This window comes from Brassica napus, chromosome C2 (genome assembly GCF_020379485.1).
Source record: "Brassica napus cultivar Da-Ae chromosome C2, Da-Ae, whole genome shotgun sequence".
NCBI lineage: Eukaryota > Viridiplantae > Streptophyta > Magnoliopsida > Brassicales > Brassicaceae > Brassica > Brassica napus.
In genome coordinates, this window is record NC_063445.1 from 39,183,552 (window position 1) to 39,201,342 (window position 17,791).

Sequence of the window (17,791 nt, forward strand, 5' to 3'; positions counted from 1 at the left end):
CAAGGAGAAGGTGGAGGATCTGTATTCGAATGATGATGCTACTTCCGAGGAAATATATGCGGTTTTGAAGGAGCTATCTATTGCTCCTAAGGCAGAAGAGATGTTTTGGATACAGAAAAGTAGGGTCCTCTGATTAAGGGAAGGTGATAGGAACTCGATATATTTCCATGCGCTGGTGAAGCAAAGGAGAGCAAGGAATAGGATAACGCAACTCCTTGATGAAAATGGAAATTTGGTGGTGGATGAGGAGGGACTAGTAGCCATTGCTGCTAGTTCCTTTAGGAAAATATTTGAGTCTTCTAACCCAGAGGATATAGCTGAGGCGCTATCAGAGGTTTCGACAACGATTACAGGGGCAATAAATGCAGATCTTACAGCTCCAGTAACTGAATGAGAGGTTAAATTAGCATTGTTCGCTATGCACCCGGAAAAAGCCCCAGGACCAGATGGAATGACAGCTCTCTTCTACCAGAAGTTTTGGGATATTGTCAAAGATGATTTAACTCGTATGGTTAATGAATTCCATTTCGAAGGGACAATGGCACAGGGCTTTAATGACACGAATATCTTCTTGATCCCTAAGACGACAAAGCCGGATGAGATGACACAATTTAGACCTATCAGTCTATGTAATGTCAGCTACAAGATAATATCTAAGGTCTTATGCCAAAGATTAAAGAAGGTTCTCCCACAACGGATATCTGAGACCCAGTCGGCCTTCGTTGCTGGTAGACATATCACAGATAATATCATGATAACCCAGGAGATGTTTCACGCTTTGAGAACAAAACCGGCAGGTCGAGTAAAGAGGATGGCCATAAAAACTGGTATGAGTAAAGCATATGATAGGATGGAATGGTCATTCATTGAGGCAGTCATGAGAAAGATGGGTTTTTCGGAGATATGGATTGGCTAGATTATGAGATGCATCATCTCGGTCAAGTATAAAGTTCTCATGAATGGAGAACCAAGGGGAAATATTGTCCCTGGGAGAGGTTTACGTCAAGGAGATCCTTTGTCTCCTTTCATATTTATTCTATGCACGGAAGCGCTCGTTAGCCTTCTTAATCATGCAGAGAATCAAGGGAAAATAATGGGGATGCGAGTCACACGCGCTATCCCCTCGGTATCACACCTTCTCTTTGCTGATAATAGCATGTTCTTTTGTAAGGCGGAGCCCCGTGAATGTGAAGAAGTTATGAAAGTAGTCAGGAAATATGGGAATGCATCAGGTCAATGTATCAATTTTGATAAATTCTCATTACTCTTTGGTAAAAGGATTCCAGCGAATGATCGACAACAGATTAAAGATACACTTGGTATCCAAAACGAAGGTGGGATGGGTTCCTACTTAGGAATCCCAGAAGATATTAGTGGATCAAAGTGTAAACTTTTTGCTTTCTTAAAGGAGAAACTATTACACAGAGTGAATGGTTGGACTGGTAGATGGTTGTCCAAGGGAGGAAAAGAAGTCTTAATCAAATCTATCTTGTTAGTTCTTCCGACTTATGTCATGTCCAGTTTCCTGCTACCTTTGGAGATATGTGAGAATCTAGCAAGTGCCATTGCACAATTCTGGTGGAGCTCGAATCCGCCAAAAAGAGGTATTCACTGGGCAAAGTGGGAAAAGATGTGTGCTCCCCGAGAGGAGGGAGGAATTGGGTTCCGCATGATCCATGAATTTAATCTAGCTCTCTTAGCCAAGCAGCTTTGGCGTCTTGTTCAGTTTCCAGACTCATTAGTAGCGAGAGTTCTTCGGGGAAAGTACTATCGTCTGAGCTCGCCTTTGCAAGCAGGCAGAGTGGATTCTCCATCGTATGTATGGACGAGCATTATAGATGCGAGGAAGTTATTGCTCTTGGATATCAGAAGCAAAGTGCACTCATGATATGAAATTATTGTATGGGAAGATCCTTGGATTCCTTTGACGCCAGCAAGACCGGCTCGTTCCCGGGTTCCAGTAGTTAACCCAAAGATGACTGTCAGTAGTCTCATTAATTTCAAAACAAAGGAGTGGGATGCTCGATTATTGGAACAATATGTAGATCAAGAAGATATACAGATGATTCAGAGTTTGGCAATAAGCCCTACTCATAGACGAGATACATTCTGCTGGAGCTACACTAAGAATGGCCAATATACTGTCAAGTCAGGCTATTGGGTTGCTACAAATTTGATGAGGGAAAACGAGGATGCTGAAGTTATTCAACCTAGCTTAACCAAACTCCAAGCCTTTGCTTGGTTAGTAAACGCGCCACAAAAGATTTGTCATCTTATATGGCTATTAATTTCTGGACAGGTAACGGTAACTAGGAATCTGGTACGCCGTAATATGCAATGTGATAATTATTGTACGAGATGTGGAGAGCCAGAAGAATCTGTTACCCATGCGATCTTCGAATGCCCACCGGCTGTACAGGTTTGGGCATCATCAACCCCATCGAGCCCCCAAATCTTTCCGGTACCAAGTATCTATGCTAATATGGATTACCTTTTTTGGAGGAAGAATAATATTATGAAGCCAAAGGATGACAGAGATCCTTATCCTTGGATAATTTGGTATATCTGGAAAGCTAGAAATGACAAGTTGTTTAGAGGCATTGATAGAGACCCTTTGGAGCTAGTAAAGTATGCGGAGAGTGAGTGCCAAGCTTGGTACAATGCAAGGGAAACTACACAAATCACTCCACAGGTACAGATTGCTGAAGATACACAGGCCTTAAGCTTGAGTAATATTTGTATGGTGGATGGTTCATGGACCTCCACATCTCAGTTTAGTGGAATGGGATGGGTTTGGAAGGATATCAGGGGAAATGTTCAGCTCATGGGAACAAGGAATCTAAGGAGGCGTGAGACACCTTTACACTCGGAATCAGAAGCGCTACGTTGGGCAATGGAGAGCATTATACAACACTCGACCTGCCAGAGATTTGGGACAGATTGCAAGGACCTGATTGCAATGATAGAGCAACCACAAGCATGGCCCAACTTCTCAACTGAGCTGGAAATCATTCAAACTCTTCGGTTGTGTTTTTCGGACTTCAAGATCAGTTATCTCCCAAGGACACAAAATGCGATTGCTGATTCGTTAGCTAGGAATGCACGTTCTTTTCATAGACCTTTATGTTATGTTGGTTGTTCTATTCCGGTCTGGTTACCCAGAACACCTCAAGTTTGAGTAATAGAATAGCCGTTTGCTGCCAAAAAATAAAAATAAAAGTAGATTCTGAAGATAGCGGTCAAGGCGCTTGAAACGTTGTTCTGACCATCTGAAATTGCGTTTGCGTTCAACGAGAATTAGGATTTCTGGTTTTTGACAGAACAAGGTGATTTTTGGCCAAGAAGGAACATAAATAATTATTTGATCTTACCTCTAAAGAGGAAACCGTCAATTGATAGAGATTCCTTGCAACAAGATCTTCTAGAGACACCTTAATCGCGTTCTAACTCTCTATGGTCCACCGGGAAACACCTTGCAACAAAACCTTATGTTAACCTGGAAAAACAGGTTTCAGACTTAAAACTTCTGGATTCAGAAAACAATGATTATTTCCAAACTTAAAGATTGAATAACGAATGGATTTTACCTCGTAGCGAAGTGTTCTTGGTATCTATAGAAAGATGGGATATCAGCTTTCTAAAACTAACAATCTTGTCACTTAGATCCTTCAGTATCGAATGTAAAATGCCCTCCAATATGACTCTGTGAAACAGGAAAACTTGAGATGAACATGTTTCAGAAAATGGTGATTTTCTCTCAACTTGTAGATTGAATAACTAACTGAGTTTTCTTCGTAATTAAGATCCGAAAGTTATTGTGTCTTCCTTGCAACGAGATCTATCAATCCAACTTAAGTTATCTGCCTATCTCCTTTGTATCTGGTCGGAATCATCTCTCAAAAACACTAAGTTGCACTGATTTTTCTAGTGAACACAATGTAGTTGACGGCTGTGTTTTCGGTAAATTTGTCAGAGCTACGCCGTCAAATTTTCTCTCATATCCTCTAGGTCGTGCCTTATTTATATATATGAAGTATCTTAGGGTTTAGATCATCCAAAACAACCAATATACCTTTAGTTAGAGTTTTTATTTAAAACGTGGGCCTTACGTTTTGGGGTTGAAAGTTTGGGTTTGGGCTGTGATACTTTTATTTTTTTAAATGGAAACAGAATAAGTTGAACTGAAAACAAATTTCATGTGAAAATAAATTTAAAAAAAATTTAACTCAAGGAAAGCATGAAAAATATAAATGAAAATAAGGGAAATAACTTTTTGGGGTTTTCAAATTTATAGAAACCAAGCAAGAAAAACAATGGTTTTCGATTTCAATGCAAATAAACCTAAAAGGAAACTAGACAACTAACTAAAGGCAAACACTTTTATTTTGGCTTTCTGAATTATAAGAATCAAAACAACAATCATTCTTCTTCTTTATTTTCCTTTTCTTGTTTTTAAAGATGAACTATATCTAAGAACACTAAAGAAATCGAGAACAACTTTTTATGGTTATCTAAATGCAACAACAAATGAATAACGTGTCTTCCTTGCAACGAGATCTATTAATCCAACTTAAGCTATTTGCCTATATTCTTTGTATCTGGTCGGAATCATCTCTCGAAACCACTAACTTGGCACTGATTTCTCTTGTGAACACAATGTAGTTGATGGGTGCGTTTTTGCTAAATTTGGCAGAGCTTCGCTGTCAAATTTTGCTCTCATCTCCTCTAGGTCGTGCTTTATTTATATATGTGAAGTATTTTAGGGTTTAGATCATCCAAAATAACCAATATACCTTTACTTAAGGCTTTGACTCAAAACGTGGGCCTTACGTTTTGGGGTTGAAAGTTTGGATTTGGGCTGTGATACTTTTATTTTTCAAAATGGAAACAAAATAAGCTGAACCGAAAACAAATTTTGTGTGAAAAATAAATAAAACCTTTTTTTAACTCAAGGAAAGCACGAAATATATAAATGAAAATAAGGGAAATAACTTTTTGGGGTTTTCAAATTTAAAGAAACCAAGCAAGAAAAACAATGGTTTTCGATTTGAATGCAAATAAACCTAAAAAGAAACTAGAAAATTAACTAAAGGCAAACACTTTTATTTTGGCTTTTTGAATTATAAGAATCAAAACAGCAATCAATCTTTTTCTTTATTTTCCTTTTCTGATTTTTAAAGATGAACTAGAACTATGAACACTAACAAAATCAAGAACAACTTTTTATGGTTATCTAAATGCAACAACAAATGAATAAACAAGAGATGGATACTTGCAACCAGGGTTGGAGAACTCTGATACCAGATGATACTGGAACAGCTGGTGGGTTCAAGCCTGGTCAAGAACTAGGTTTTGCCTTTACAACCTAACAAGCAAAATAAACCAGAGAGTTGATGATAGATGATACGAATATAAATGGAAAAATAGGGAAATATGGTCGAAGGTAGATGATGGAATGGTCGGTTGAAGATGAAACCAGCTCCACTGGCCGTACGAGACTCTTTGAGAAGGCCAATGGCGTAGCGTACAAACTGTTGAACGGTCGATCAAGGAACCTTGAGGGTTCTAGAGACTTGTTCTTGGATCGATCAAAGAGTTTCTTGGATCGACCAAAGAGTTTCTAGCGATAGTTTCTTTGAGACCAACTTCTTGTGATGAATTTAATCGAATCAAACAGGGTATAAAGAAAAAGCTCTGTTTTTAATTATCAAAAGTCTCGTTCATAAACAACGACAAAGAAGGCTATATATAAGCTTAAGCTAAATACCAAACCCTAAGACAAACATGTTTAAGATAAAAGACCTAAAGCTCACAGAATTATCATAATTATAAATAAATAATATAAAATAAGAAAATCATAAGTCATAACGTTAACCAAGTTACTTGTCGGTCAAGCATGATGCCTCTGCATCAGGCACTACAAGAAAACATCGGTATTCTGACGGACATTCCGACGGAAAATGAAATCCTCGGAATTTCCCGAGGAATTTCCGAGGAAATTCCCGGAAATTCCGAGGAAACCCAAAATTTGGGTTTCCTCGGAATTTCCTCGGAATATACCGACGGAATTCCGAGGAAACATCAATCCGTCGAAATATTCCGAGGAAATTCCGACGAACTAGTGATCGATCGATGCGTTTTTGGACATATACCCATCGATCGATCACATTGTTACGCTTTGGTCCATCATAGTGATCAATCGATGCGTTTTTGGACATAAATACATCGATCGATCCGTTTATAAAAAAACATTCGAGATTTTGTAACCCCAAACACTAGTTCCTCAGAATTTCCTCGGAATATTCCGAGGAAATTCCGAGGAACACTTGATATCCTTGATCGATTGATGGGATAATCTCATCGATCGATCACATTGTTACGCTTTGGTCCATCATAGTGATCGATCGATGCGTTTTTGGACATAAATACATCGATCGATCCGTTTATAAAAAAACATTCGAGATTTTGAAACCCCAAACACTAGTTCCTCAGAATTTCCTCGGAATATTCCGAGGGAATTCCGAGGAAAACTTGATATCCTTGATCGATCGATGGGATAATCTCATCGATCGATCACATTGTTACGCTTTGGTCCATCTTAGTGATCGATCGATGCGTTTTTGGACATAAATACATCGATCGATCCGTTTATAAAAAAACATTCGAGATTTAGAAACCCCAAACACTAGTTCCTCAGAATTTCCTCGGAATATTCCGAGGAAATTCTGAGGAAGAAAAGGGTTTCCTCAGAATTCCCTCGGAATATTCCAAGGAAATTCCGAGGAAATAGGGTTTTTAAACCGAAAACAACGTTCTGCGGTTTGAATAACACCTATATAACCCTTATTAAGTGTCTTACGTTCATTATGAAGTCAAAAATTTGTTCATTACCCTATAATAAACACTTTTCCGATTGTATGAACGAAATTCCCACAACATAAGAGAAACACTTATACACTTTAATGAACGGTAAAGGGAATACTTACAATTCGTTTTGAAATTTGTTATTTCATGGTTTATGCTCATCTATACAAAGAATCTTCAATGGTATGCATTACAATTGTATAAGAAATGAAATACGGCAAAAAAATTGATGTTTTGAAACCCCAAACACTAGTTCCTCGGTATTTCCTCGGAATATTCCGAGGAAATTCCGAGGAACAATATAAATTAATAGAAATACATGCACACGATATTCTTTTTCCTCGAATTAATGAAAATATTCCGAGGAAATTCCGACGGATATTTAAGTGGCCGTCGGAATTTCCTCGGAATATTTTCATTTAACCGGGCAAACAAGCCGCCAAATATTTCGCGAAAATTGAAATTGAAAATACTGAGGGAATTCCGACGGAAAATATCCGTCAGACCCAAGGTTTTATAAACTCGAACCGCATCTTCTTCCCAATTTCTCTCTTCTTCCCCATTTCTCTCTTCTTCCTCTCCGGCGATCTCTCTCTCCTTCCGGCGTTCTCCACCTTCTCTCGCGACGATCTCTCCGGCGAATCCTTTCCATTCCTTTACAAATCATGTAAGGACCTTATCCCATTCTCTTAGGTCCTATTTGTTAGGTTTTTAAGTAGATTAGATGATTTTAGAAGTTTTTTGATAGATTTTTGTTAGGGTGATTGGGTAGGATTGTGATTTGTTGTGTAACAGGTTTAGAATTGTGATTTGGTTGTGTTGAATTGATTTAGAATTTTTTTTATAAATTGTTTATTATTTTTGTATTTACAAAACGTTTATATAAATTCGATTATACAAAACGTTTTTGTATATAAATTCGATTTTTGGATTTATAAAAGATGATTTCATATTTATAAAAATATTTATATTTATTAAAACTAATTTTGTATTTATAAAACATTTTTTTGATTTATAAACACTATTTTTTTATTTTTGTATTTATAAAAACTATTTTTAAATATACAAAACGTTCTTTGTATATAAATTCGTTTTTTTGGATTTATAAAAGATGATTTCATATTTTAAAATTAATTTTGTATTTATAAAACATTTTTTGATTTATAAACACTATTTTATTATTTTTTGTATTTATAAAAAGATGATTTCATATCTATAAAAATATTTATATTTATTAAAACTAATTTTGTATTTATTGTAGAGGATGGATTCGACCATCCCACAGGGCCCGAGGAATAGGAAGGCCTGGCCCGAGTTAGAAAGAGCGACGGCTCGATCTGTCGGCTCGAGAGTCAGGTCTCTCGGCTTGACTCTTGAGTACTTCTAGCTGGCCATCGTCGACTGAAGAGCATTCGGCTCAGCGGTTGCTCGAACACCTACGGGCCTCTCGGCCCAGCAAAGGAGGCCCACCAAGATGGCGTAAAATTAGGTCAAGAGCGAAGCATCGGGACGTCTATATAAGGGAAAGAAGAGGCAACGAGAAAAGGATCCGAAAGCACTGACCAAGACTTGACGGCTAGATTAGGGTTTTTCACCTTTACTTTGTCTCGCCGTTAATTATACTTCTCCGGTAGCTTGTCGAGCCACCGGTTTCCTTTCTGTCGCATTCTCCTCTTACTTCCTTGTAACCGATCGAACGTTTTCTCTCCGATCATCAATAAGACGTCTTTGTTTAAGCCCACATCTTATTTATTACCGTTTCACGATCAAACAGTTGGCGCCCACTGTGGGGCATCTCTAGCAAAGTAACGTCAGAACGATGGTCGTTAGCAATGATAGTTTAGGCGAGGAGCGCGAAGCTCTCGAGGCAACGCCTACGCCTACACCAGCAACTCCACTTCCCCATCCCGCAACCATGGAAACTATCCTGGCGCGCCTAGCCCTACAAGAAGCGGCACAGAAGGCGGCAGTTGACCAAATCACGGCGATAGCAAAGATCCTCGCTCCCCTCGCTGCAAACGCCGAAGCGTCAACAGCGCAGTATCGTCGACACCTGTTCGCCACAGAACGAACCACCGACTTGGCGCCTATGCAGGATAACGATAACCAAAGTCACGGTAACGACACCGGTGCGCACACCGCAAGCGAACTAGCCGCGTTAAAACAGTCGGTCCTCGATATCAATTCTAAGATCCACCAGGTGACGACGTCCGCCCCCCAGATCGAGCATGTACTCGCGGATTCTCTTCGTACACCCTTCACGCGAAAAGTTACCGGCGTACGGCTACAGAAGATGGACAAACTCCGTCTTCCAACCTTCAAAGGCCTCTCCGACCCTTCCACCCACGTCACATCTTTCAACATAGCGATGCGACGCGCAAACCTGACCGACGAAGACAAAGACGCCGGCTTTTGCCAACTCTTCGTCGAAACCCTAGAAGGCCCGGCCCTTACTTGGTTCACCGGCCTCAGAGAGAACTCCGTGGACTGTTTCCACGACCTCTCAACGGCCTTCCTTAAGAACTATATCATGTTCACCAACCAGGAAGCAACAGTGTCAGATTTGTGGAACCTCACTCACGCCAGCGACCAAAGTCTCCGCGACTTCATGGAAAAATTCAAAGCTATTGTCTCGAAGATCGATATCCCCGACCATATCGCCGTCGAATCTTTGATGAACACCTTGCACGTCGATTCCACATTCCGCCAGGATCTTTACCGATACCCGACCAAATCTGTCTCCGACGCCATCGCTCGCTCGCACAACTTTATCCGCATGGAAGAAGACACCAGAGCAAAGTTCGCAAAAGAAGCAGCGGCCAGGCAGCGAGCCCCCCGAACGAACGATACCCGCTCCGAGCCTCGCCAGCATTCCTCCGGTGGAAATATCACTCAGAAGCGAGGCTACGTAAGTTCGGTCGATGATGAGGAGTCTCCAAAATCAGCAGCCATCACGCGAGAGAAAGGCTGGAATCACTGGGATCGAGACCCCGCCTCGAAGCAATCAAAGTCGACCGAACCAACGAGTTCAAACTCCGAGGAGCCAAGGAAATGGTGCCTCTACCACAAAAGGGATTCCCACGATACAAAAGAATGCAAAGTCCTCATCGGGCAATTCTTCGACGGGATCACTAACGGGACGATTCAAATGCCCACTTCTCCAACGACACCGAAAAACACCAAAAGTTGGAGTAAGAACAAGGAGAAGAAGGCACAGAAGTCTCAACAGAACACGGCCCCGAGCGAGGAAAGAGCAAGCCCTGAGCGCACTCCTGTCAACAACGTTGGCCCCGCCAACGATTCGTCAGAAGACGAACATCCGCGTCGCCGGCGACGAGTGGAAGTCATACTCTCTCGCCCTTGCGACTCCTCTGACGACGACTCCTCGATAATGCAACCAGATGTACGCGACAAACTGAACAGCACGGTCGAGCAGTCTCTCACTCCCCCGACAGCAGACAAAGACCTGCGCACCTTACTGAAGCGAAAGAGTGCTACGAACGAGCACGTAGGAAGCGCCAATCTCGGCGCGACCATCTCCAAATCCAGCGCCAGGAGTATAGGTCAAAACGGCGACCTTCGCGACCAGCTCAATTCAAAGGCCAACGACCTGCGAATCCAACTCAACCGTTCGAAAGGATCCGATCTGCGACGACGTCTCGAATCAAAAAAGAAAAAGCCCGCAGAAACTCCTCAGTTCGAGAACACAACCGATGATTTAAGGAAGCAACTCGAGTCAATGCGAGCTGCCCACACCCCGCGCATTAGCGTCATAATGGGAGGATCACCTCCTTGCGGCGACTCAGTTCGAGCTGTCAAAGACTACAAGCGACAAGCCACCGCCTCCAAGAAGTGGCCACCTCCAGTCGAAAATGATCACCAGATCACTTTTTCGGCACTAGATACCAAGGGTGTCCACATGCCGCACAACGATCCTCTCCTCGTCGACCTCGACATCGGAGAATGCCTAGTCGCGAAAGTCCTTATCGATACCGGCAGCTCAGTCGATCTCATCTTCCGCGACACACTCGACAAAATGGGAGTCGATTTAAGGGATATGAAGCCTTCTTCTCGTACGCTCACTGGCTTCAACGGAGCCTCGGAGCAAATGATCGGAACAATTCGTCTTCCAGTATACGCAGGTGGTATAACCCGTACCGTCAAGTTCTCCGTCATCCGAGCCAAAGCACCATATAATGCCATCCTCGGAACACCATGGTTGCATTCCATGAAAGCCGTTCCCTCGACGTACCATCAATGCATCAAGTTTCCCGGCAAAGACGGTAAAACACAGACGATTCGGGGAGATCAACAAGCCGCGAGAGAACTGCTAATTGCAACTGTAAAGATGCAGCAACAGACTTCCCTCGTCAACTCCGTCGGCAAACTACTTCACAAGATATACCCCCAGAAGGAAGAAGTTCGCGAAGTCGCAATTGACGAATCCGACCCAACGAAAATCATCCGAGTGGGCGTCTACCTATCCGACGACATATGTTCAAGGATCATCTCTTTCATCAAAGATAACGCTTCAACATTCGCCTGGAAGACCTCCGACATGAGGGGGATCGACCCCGCAGTTACCTCCCATGAACTGCATGTCGACCCGACGTTCAAACCCATCCGACAGAAGCGACGGAAACTCGGTCCAGAAAGATCTAAGGCAGTGAACGACGAAGTCGACAGGCTCCTCGACGCGGGTTTTATTACCGAAGTTCGATACCCCGAATGGTTAGCCAACCCGGTCGTCGTCAAAAAGAAAAACGGCAAATGGCGCATATGCGTCGACTTCACGGACCTCAACAAAGCATGCCCAAAGGATAGTTACCCGCTCCCTCACATCGATCGTCTCGTCGAATCAACCGCCGGTAACGAACTCCTAACCTTCATGGACGCTTTCTCGGGATACAACCAGATCCTGATGCATCCCGATGATCGCGAGAAGACGGCATTCATCACCGACAGAGGAACTTATTGCTACAAAGTGATGCCCTTCGGGCTAAAAAACGCCGGCGCGACTTATCAGCGACTCGTTAACCAAATGTTTGCTGATCAGCTTGGTAACACCATGGAAGTGTACATCGACGATATGCTAGTCAAATCGCTCAAGGCCGACGACCACCTAAATAACTTGCGCGAGTGCTTCAAAATCTTGAACGACTATGGGATGAAGCTCAACCCGGCCAAATGTACCTTCGGTGTCACCTCCGGGGAATTCCTCGGCTACATCGTCACTCAGCGAGGAATAGAAGCCAACCCCAAGCAGATCTCGGCGATTCTCGACCTTCCAAGCCCGAAAAACAGCCACGAAGTGCAGCGACTAACGGGACGCATAGTAGCTCTCAACAGGTTCATCTCACGATCGACCGACAAGTGTCTTCCCTTCTACGAGCTGCTAAGAGGGAACAAGAGGTTCGTCTGGGACGAAAAATGCGAAGAGGCGTTCAATCAACTCAAGCATTATCTTACGACCCCACCAGTGCTATCGAAGCCAGAAGCCGGCGACACACTATCTCTCTACATCGCCGTCACATCCTCCGCCGTCAGCAGCGTATTGATTCGAGAAGATAGGGGAGAACAGAAACCAATCTTTTACACAAGTAAAAGAATGACAGAGCCTGAAACGAGATATCCAACACTCGAAAAGATGGCCCTAGCCGTCGTCACCTCGGCGAGAAAATTGCGACCCTACTTCCAATCGCACACGATTGAAGTACTATCCAACCAACCACTCAGAACGGTGATGCAAAATACTAATCAATCGGGACGGCTGACCAAATGGGCGATGGAACTGAGCGAACATGACATAGTATACAAGAATCGCACAGCAGCAAAGTCACAAGTCCTTGCCGATTTCTTGATCGAGTTGACGCCAGAGCTGGAGCAAGACCTCATCTTACCAAGTGTAAACTGGATCCTCCACGTCGACGGTTCTTCAACGAGTAAAGGGTCAGGAGCAGGAGTGCAATTGCAATCGCCAACAGGGGAACTCATTCGGCAATCATTCAGTTTTGGTTTCGCGGCATCAAACAACGAAGCTGAGTACGAATCCCTCATCGCGGGGCTCCGTCTCGCAAAGGCGGTGAAAGCCAAAAGAATCAGCGCCTACTGCGACTCTCAACTCGTCGTAAGCCAATACCTCGGCGATTACGACGTCCGCAACGAAAGATGGACGCCTACCTCAAACTAGTCCAGGATCTTACGCGAGACTTTGAGTTCTTCGAACTCACGAAGGTTCCTCGCGGAGAAAATGTTTGTGCCGACGCCCTCGCCGCTCTGGGAAGCAAGCTACACGACCAAGTCAAGAGGATAATCCCGATCCACAAAATCGAGAAACCAAGCATCGACACGAAGGCAGAACAGCCGCGATTATAGCAGCAATCGACGACGCAATGGACATTGACGAAGTGGAATCTCGCTCGCCAGATGACCACCCACAGATTGGCGCAAAGAACTCATCGATTACCTCGCGGAAGGTTTACTGCCCTCTCAGGGTGATCGAGTCAACGGGCATCGCCCCGCTCGGACCGTCTCTCGAACTTTCCACTGCATCCCTCGCAACGACGTTCTGACATCCTTCTCTCGCGAGTCTCGCAGCATCCGCAACCAGAAGTCGATGAGAGCGAGATAGATTTGCCGTGTCCATCATCGCCTCGCGATGAATCGCCTCCGAATCTATGACACGACTCCCGTCGGGATTCCTCGTCGGATTCGACGTCGCTGCGGCTGCCTTTCCTTTCGATTGTTCCGATAACCTCTGACCCGACGACATCGCAGAGCGAAACAGCGAAGAACGTTTCGAACAAATCTAACAACGCTTAGAGAGATAAGGGAAAGAGAGAGAAAGTACCTTTGGTCGCGGAGAAAAACTTGAAGGAATGGAAGGGGATCCGCGTATTTATAAGGAAAAGAGAGGGGAGAAACTCGAGGCGCCATCATTAGGTCTATTCGGGCCTAAACGGGCCCCGAAATCCGCCCTAAAAACCCAGCGGACCCTCGCGGCGTTTCAACTTCTCGATTCATCTAGAATTCGAGGTATCGTCATTAAAGCCTAAATGGGCCTTAATGGGCCTCGAAACTCTCCCAAATATCCAGCGAACCTTCGCGACGAACCCTTTTTACGACACGACGACCAAAAGGAGAGATAAAAGCCTCTGCTGCTCGCTTCCGAGAGGGCAACGTTGTGTGACTCGCCGACCGATCGTTCAAATCTTCCGACAGACCTCCTATTCTCTCAAACCTTCAAACTTTAGAATCCATCACGAGCTGGAAATCACCCGCTCACTGATGGACTAGGGGGGGACTTACTGTAGAGGATGGATTCGACTATCCCACAGGGCCCGAGGAATAGGAAGGCCTGGCCCGAGTTAGAAAGAGCGACGGCTCGATCTGTCGGCTCGAGAGTCAGGTCTCTCGGCTGGACTCTTGAGTACTTCTAGCTGGCCATCGTCGACTGAAGAGCATTCGGCTCAGCGGTTGCTCGAACACCTACGGGCATCTCGGCCCAGCAAAGGAGGCCCACCAAGATGGCGTAAAATTAGGTCAAGAGCGAAGCATCGGGACGTCTATATAAGGGAAAGAAGAGGCAACGAGAAAAGGATCCGAAAGCACTGACCAAGACTTGACGGCTAGATTAGGGTTTTTCACCTTTACTTTGTCTCGCCGTTAATTATACTTCTCCGGTAGCTTGTCGAGCCACCGGTTTCCTTTCTGTCGCATTCTCCTCTTACTTCCTTGTAACCGATCGAACGTTTTCTCTCCGACCATCAATAAGACGTCTTTGTTTAAGCCCACATCTTATTTATTACCGTTTCACGATCAAACATTTATAAAACATTTTTTTATTTATAAACACTATTTTATTATTTTTTGTATTTATAAAAACTATTTTGTATTTATAAAAAGATGATTTCATATTTATAAAAATATTTATATTTATTAAAACTAATTTTGTATTTATAAAACATTTTTTTATTTATAAAAACTATTTTATTATTTTTTGTATTTTAAATATGTTTTCTATTTCAATTTTAATTTTATATTTTTGAATTTCAATTTTAAAAAATAAATTTATAATTTTTTTTTTGAATTTTGGAAATATTCCGAGGCAGTGTATCCCTCGGAATATTCCGACGACATATTCCTCGGAATATTCCGAGGAATTTCCGACGAAAAAAGTCCTCGGAATATTCCGAGGAAATGAATTTCCTCGGAATTCCGTCGGAAATTTCCGAGGAATTTCCGAGGAAAGATGAATTTCCGAGAAGTTATTTCCGAGGACTTTTTTCGTCGGTATGTCGTCGGAATAGCGTTATTCCGACGACATAACGACGATTTTTTCCCTCAGTATGCCGCTGTTTTCTTGTAGTGAGGTCCCACCGGGTTTGAAAGAGTCAACTTCGAATCGAAATGGAAATCACTGCTCCCAAACCTTGAAGAGAACCATTTGACTTACGTTCTTGTCCCTCTCTTCTGAACCACCTCCAATCTTATATGTCCCTTTAATCTTCCAGTACAAAGTAACTGGTGCTTGATCACACGTACACTCATCTTGTTCCAGCCAATTGACGTAGCTGGTGCCGTGGAGAAATCTTGTTCGCCGTGTGCTGTGGAGATCTTGAACACCCACCCCAAAACTCCAAATGTTCCAACATATTAGCTCCTAACACCATATCACATCGAGTGACGAAACACATCACTGTTTTTTCTCTTGGAAACAACACAACGAAGTGCATATGGTCACAAAGCTGCAAATACTCCTGAATAATAACTTTCTTAAGAAAAGCTCCAGTACTAAGTATGTCACCAGAAAGATCTACTATCCCCATCCGAACAAGCCCACGAAGATAACTAGGTGGCCGCACCCATCGAAAGAACCACTCCAAAATATTTATATGTGGTGCGCAACCCCAAACACCAATTTCCATCAAGTCATCATAATAAGAGAATCGTAATGATGTTGTACGCATAACTCCAAGCTTTCCCACATCCACGTCAAAGCAGAACCCAAGTAGTAGCAAATTATGAGGAAAGAACACTGTCATTCGCCACAGTCGATGCTTCAGCGTAAACTCTTCTTGGATAATGATCAGATAGATCGCGGAATATATAACCGACTTGATGCACATGATGTGAAGAAGAATCAACAAAGAAACGAGAACTTTGGACTACTCCAAGTTGCTTGTTGACTAAAAGAAGATCAAAAGAATCTGTCTTCGTATAGTGCCAATCCCATTCAACACCACAAGCGTATCTCCTTACGTCCTCAAATTTCTTTTCACAAGTTCTAAAGTCAAGGAACTGGCAGAGGTTATTGATCTCACCATTTATTGATCTCAGCACAATCTTCAAAAGAGACGAAAGAATAATACACGGTGGTTGCAAAAGTCCACGAAGATTAACGTGAAATAGATGGTAATTTGCTAGAAGATGGAACACCGTATTCCATGGATCTTGAAAAGGAAATACTTCTTTAGTAATTACCCATATTAGAGTAGAAAAATCAATCCACAATGGTAGTGGCAGGAAAATGGTGTTACAAAGAACCCATATAACACAACTGTAGGCCTCTGATATCACTCAAATTACTCTAAGGAGTGAATTACTCTCTCAAATAAGAGGTTCGGATGTAGTACTTAGGGATCGAATCCACAGAGACTCTAGGATTACACAATAAATTATGGTCTTGAAATAAATCTAGAATAAATGATTTATAAGTTTTAAAAGCAGTAAATGGACTGGTGAGCAAATTTATTGCTCGATTGATTGTTTTGAGTTTGTTAACAGTTGGTTGAAGTCGATAGATTCAGGTAAATTCTCAGGTATGATAAATAATACTTAATTTGGGAAATTAGAAGTTTATTAATATTAATTGTTCTTGAATTCAAACTAAGGTATAATCTGTTTGATTATCTAATCTGGATCTCGGACCTCAACTCTCGTTATTTTGGTTGCGAGAAAGTGTCGATCGATAATTCTTTGTGAATATCGATTGATACACCTTTTGAAAATATCGATCGACGCATTCAAAATATCGATCGACAGGGCTATCACTGCGTCGATCGATACTTCTTACAGAAAGCTTTACGGACAGGTTTGATTTGTATTCTCTAACTCACTAGACCAACTCTCGTCTGTATCTAGTCAGTTAGATCATTCTAATTATTTTTAGGTATTGAGTCAAGCAATGGCTTGATCCAAATTAATCCTAAGATATAAGTTTGAAGGGTGATCAATCCTAAACTTAGCTTAAAGCATAATTAGATGATTGAACTATATTTCTAAACAACCTAACAATTGTTGTGTCAGTATTACATTTATCAACCTATTTGAAAAACCTAAATCTAACAGTAAGGACTACTCAGACATATTCATGAAACACATAGTTATGATGGTCTGAATAATACTTAAATAAAATAAATAAGAAGATGGAACACCGTATTCCATGGATCTTGAAAAGGAAATACTTCTTTAGTAATTACCCATATTAGAGTAGAAAAATCAATCCACAATGGTAGTGGCAGGAAAATGGTGTTACAAAGAACCCATATAACACAACTGTAGGCCTCTGATATCACTCAAATTACTCTAAGGAGTGAATTACTCTCTCAAATAAGAGGTTCGGATGTAGTACTTAGGGATCGAATCCACAGAGACTCTAGGATTACACAATAAATTATGGTCTTGAAATAAATCTAGAATAAATGATTTATAAGTTTTAAAAGCAGTAAATGGATTGGTGAGCAAATTTATTGCTCGATTGATTGTTTTGAGTTTGTTAACAGTTGGTTGAAGTAGCTAGATTCAGGTAAATTCTCAGGTATGATAAATAATACTTAATTTGGGAAATTAGAAGTTTATTAATATTAATTGTTCTTGAATTCAAACTAAGGTATAATCTGTTTGATTATCTAATCTGGATCTCGGA

At 42.1% G+C, this 17,791-nt stretch overlaps 1 protein-coding gene across 1 annotated transcript; it reads left to right on the forward strand.

Moving 5' to 3' along the window:
* The first annotated feature begins 1,093 nt into the window (after positions 1-1,093).
* Positions 1,094-1,888, forward strand: LOC125582385 (uncharacterized mitochondrial protein AtMg00310-like). The gene is made up of 2 exons (XM_048749061.1): positions 1,094-1,158; positions 1,279-1,888. Exons 1-2 carry the CDS (start codon positions 1,094-1,096, stop codon positions 1,886-1,888), a joined length of 675 nt encoding a protein of 224 aa, XP_048605018.1.
* Positions 1,889-17,791: the final 15,903 nt, after the last annotated feature.

Coding starts and splice junctions, on each gene's coding strand:
- LOC125582385 (XM_048749061.1), top strand. CDS start 1,094: ATGGGGATGCGAGTCACACGCGCTATCCCCTCGGTATCACACCTTCTC. Junction 1,159..1,278: donor CTCTTTGCTGATAATAGCAT/GTTCTTTTGTAA, acceptor CTTTGGTAAAAG/GATTCCAGCGAATGATCGAC.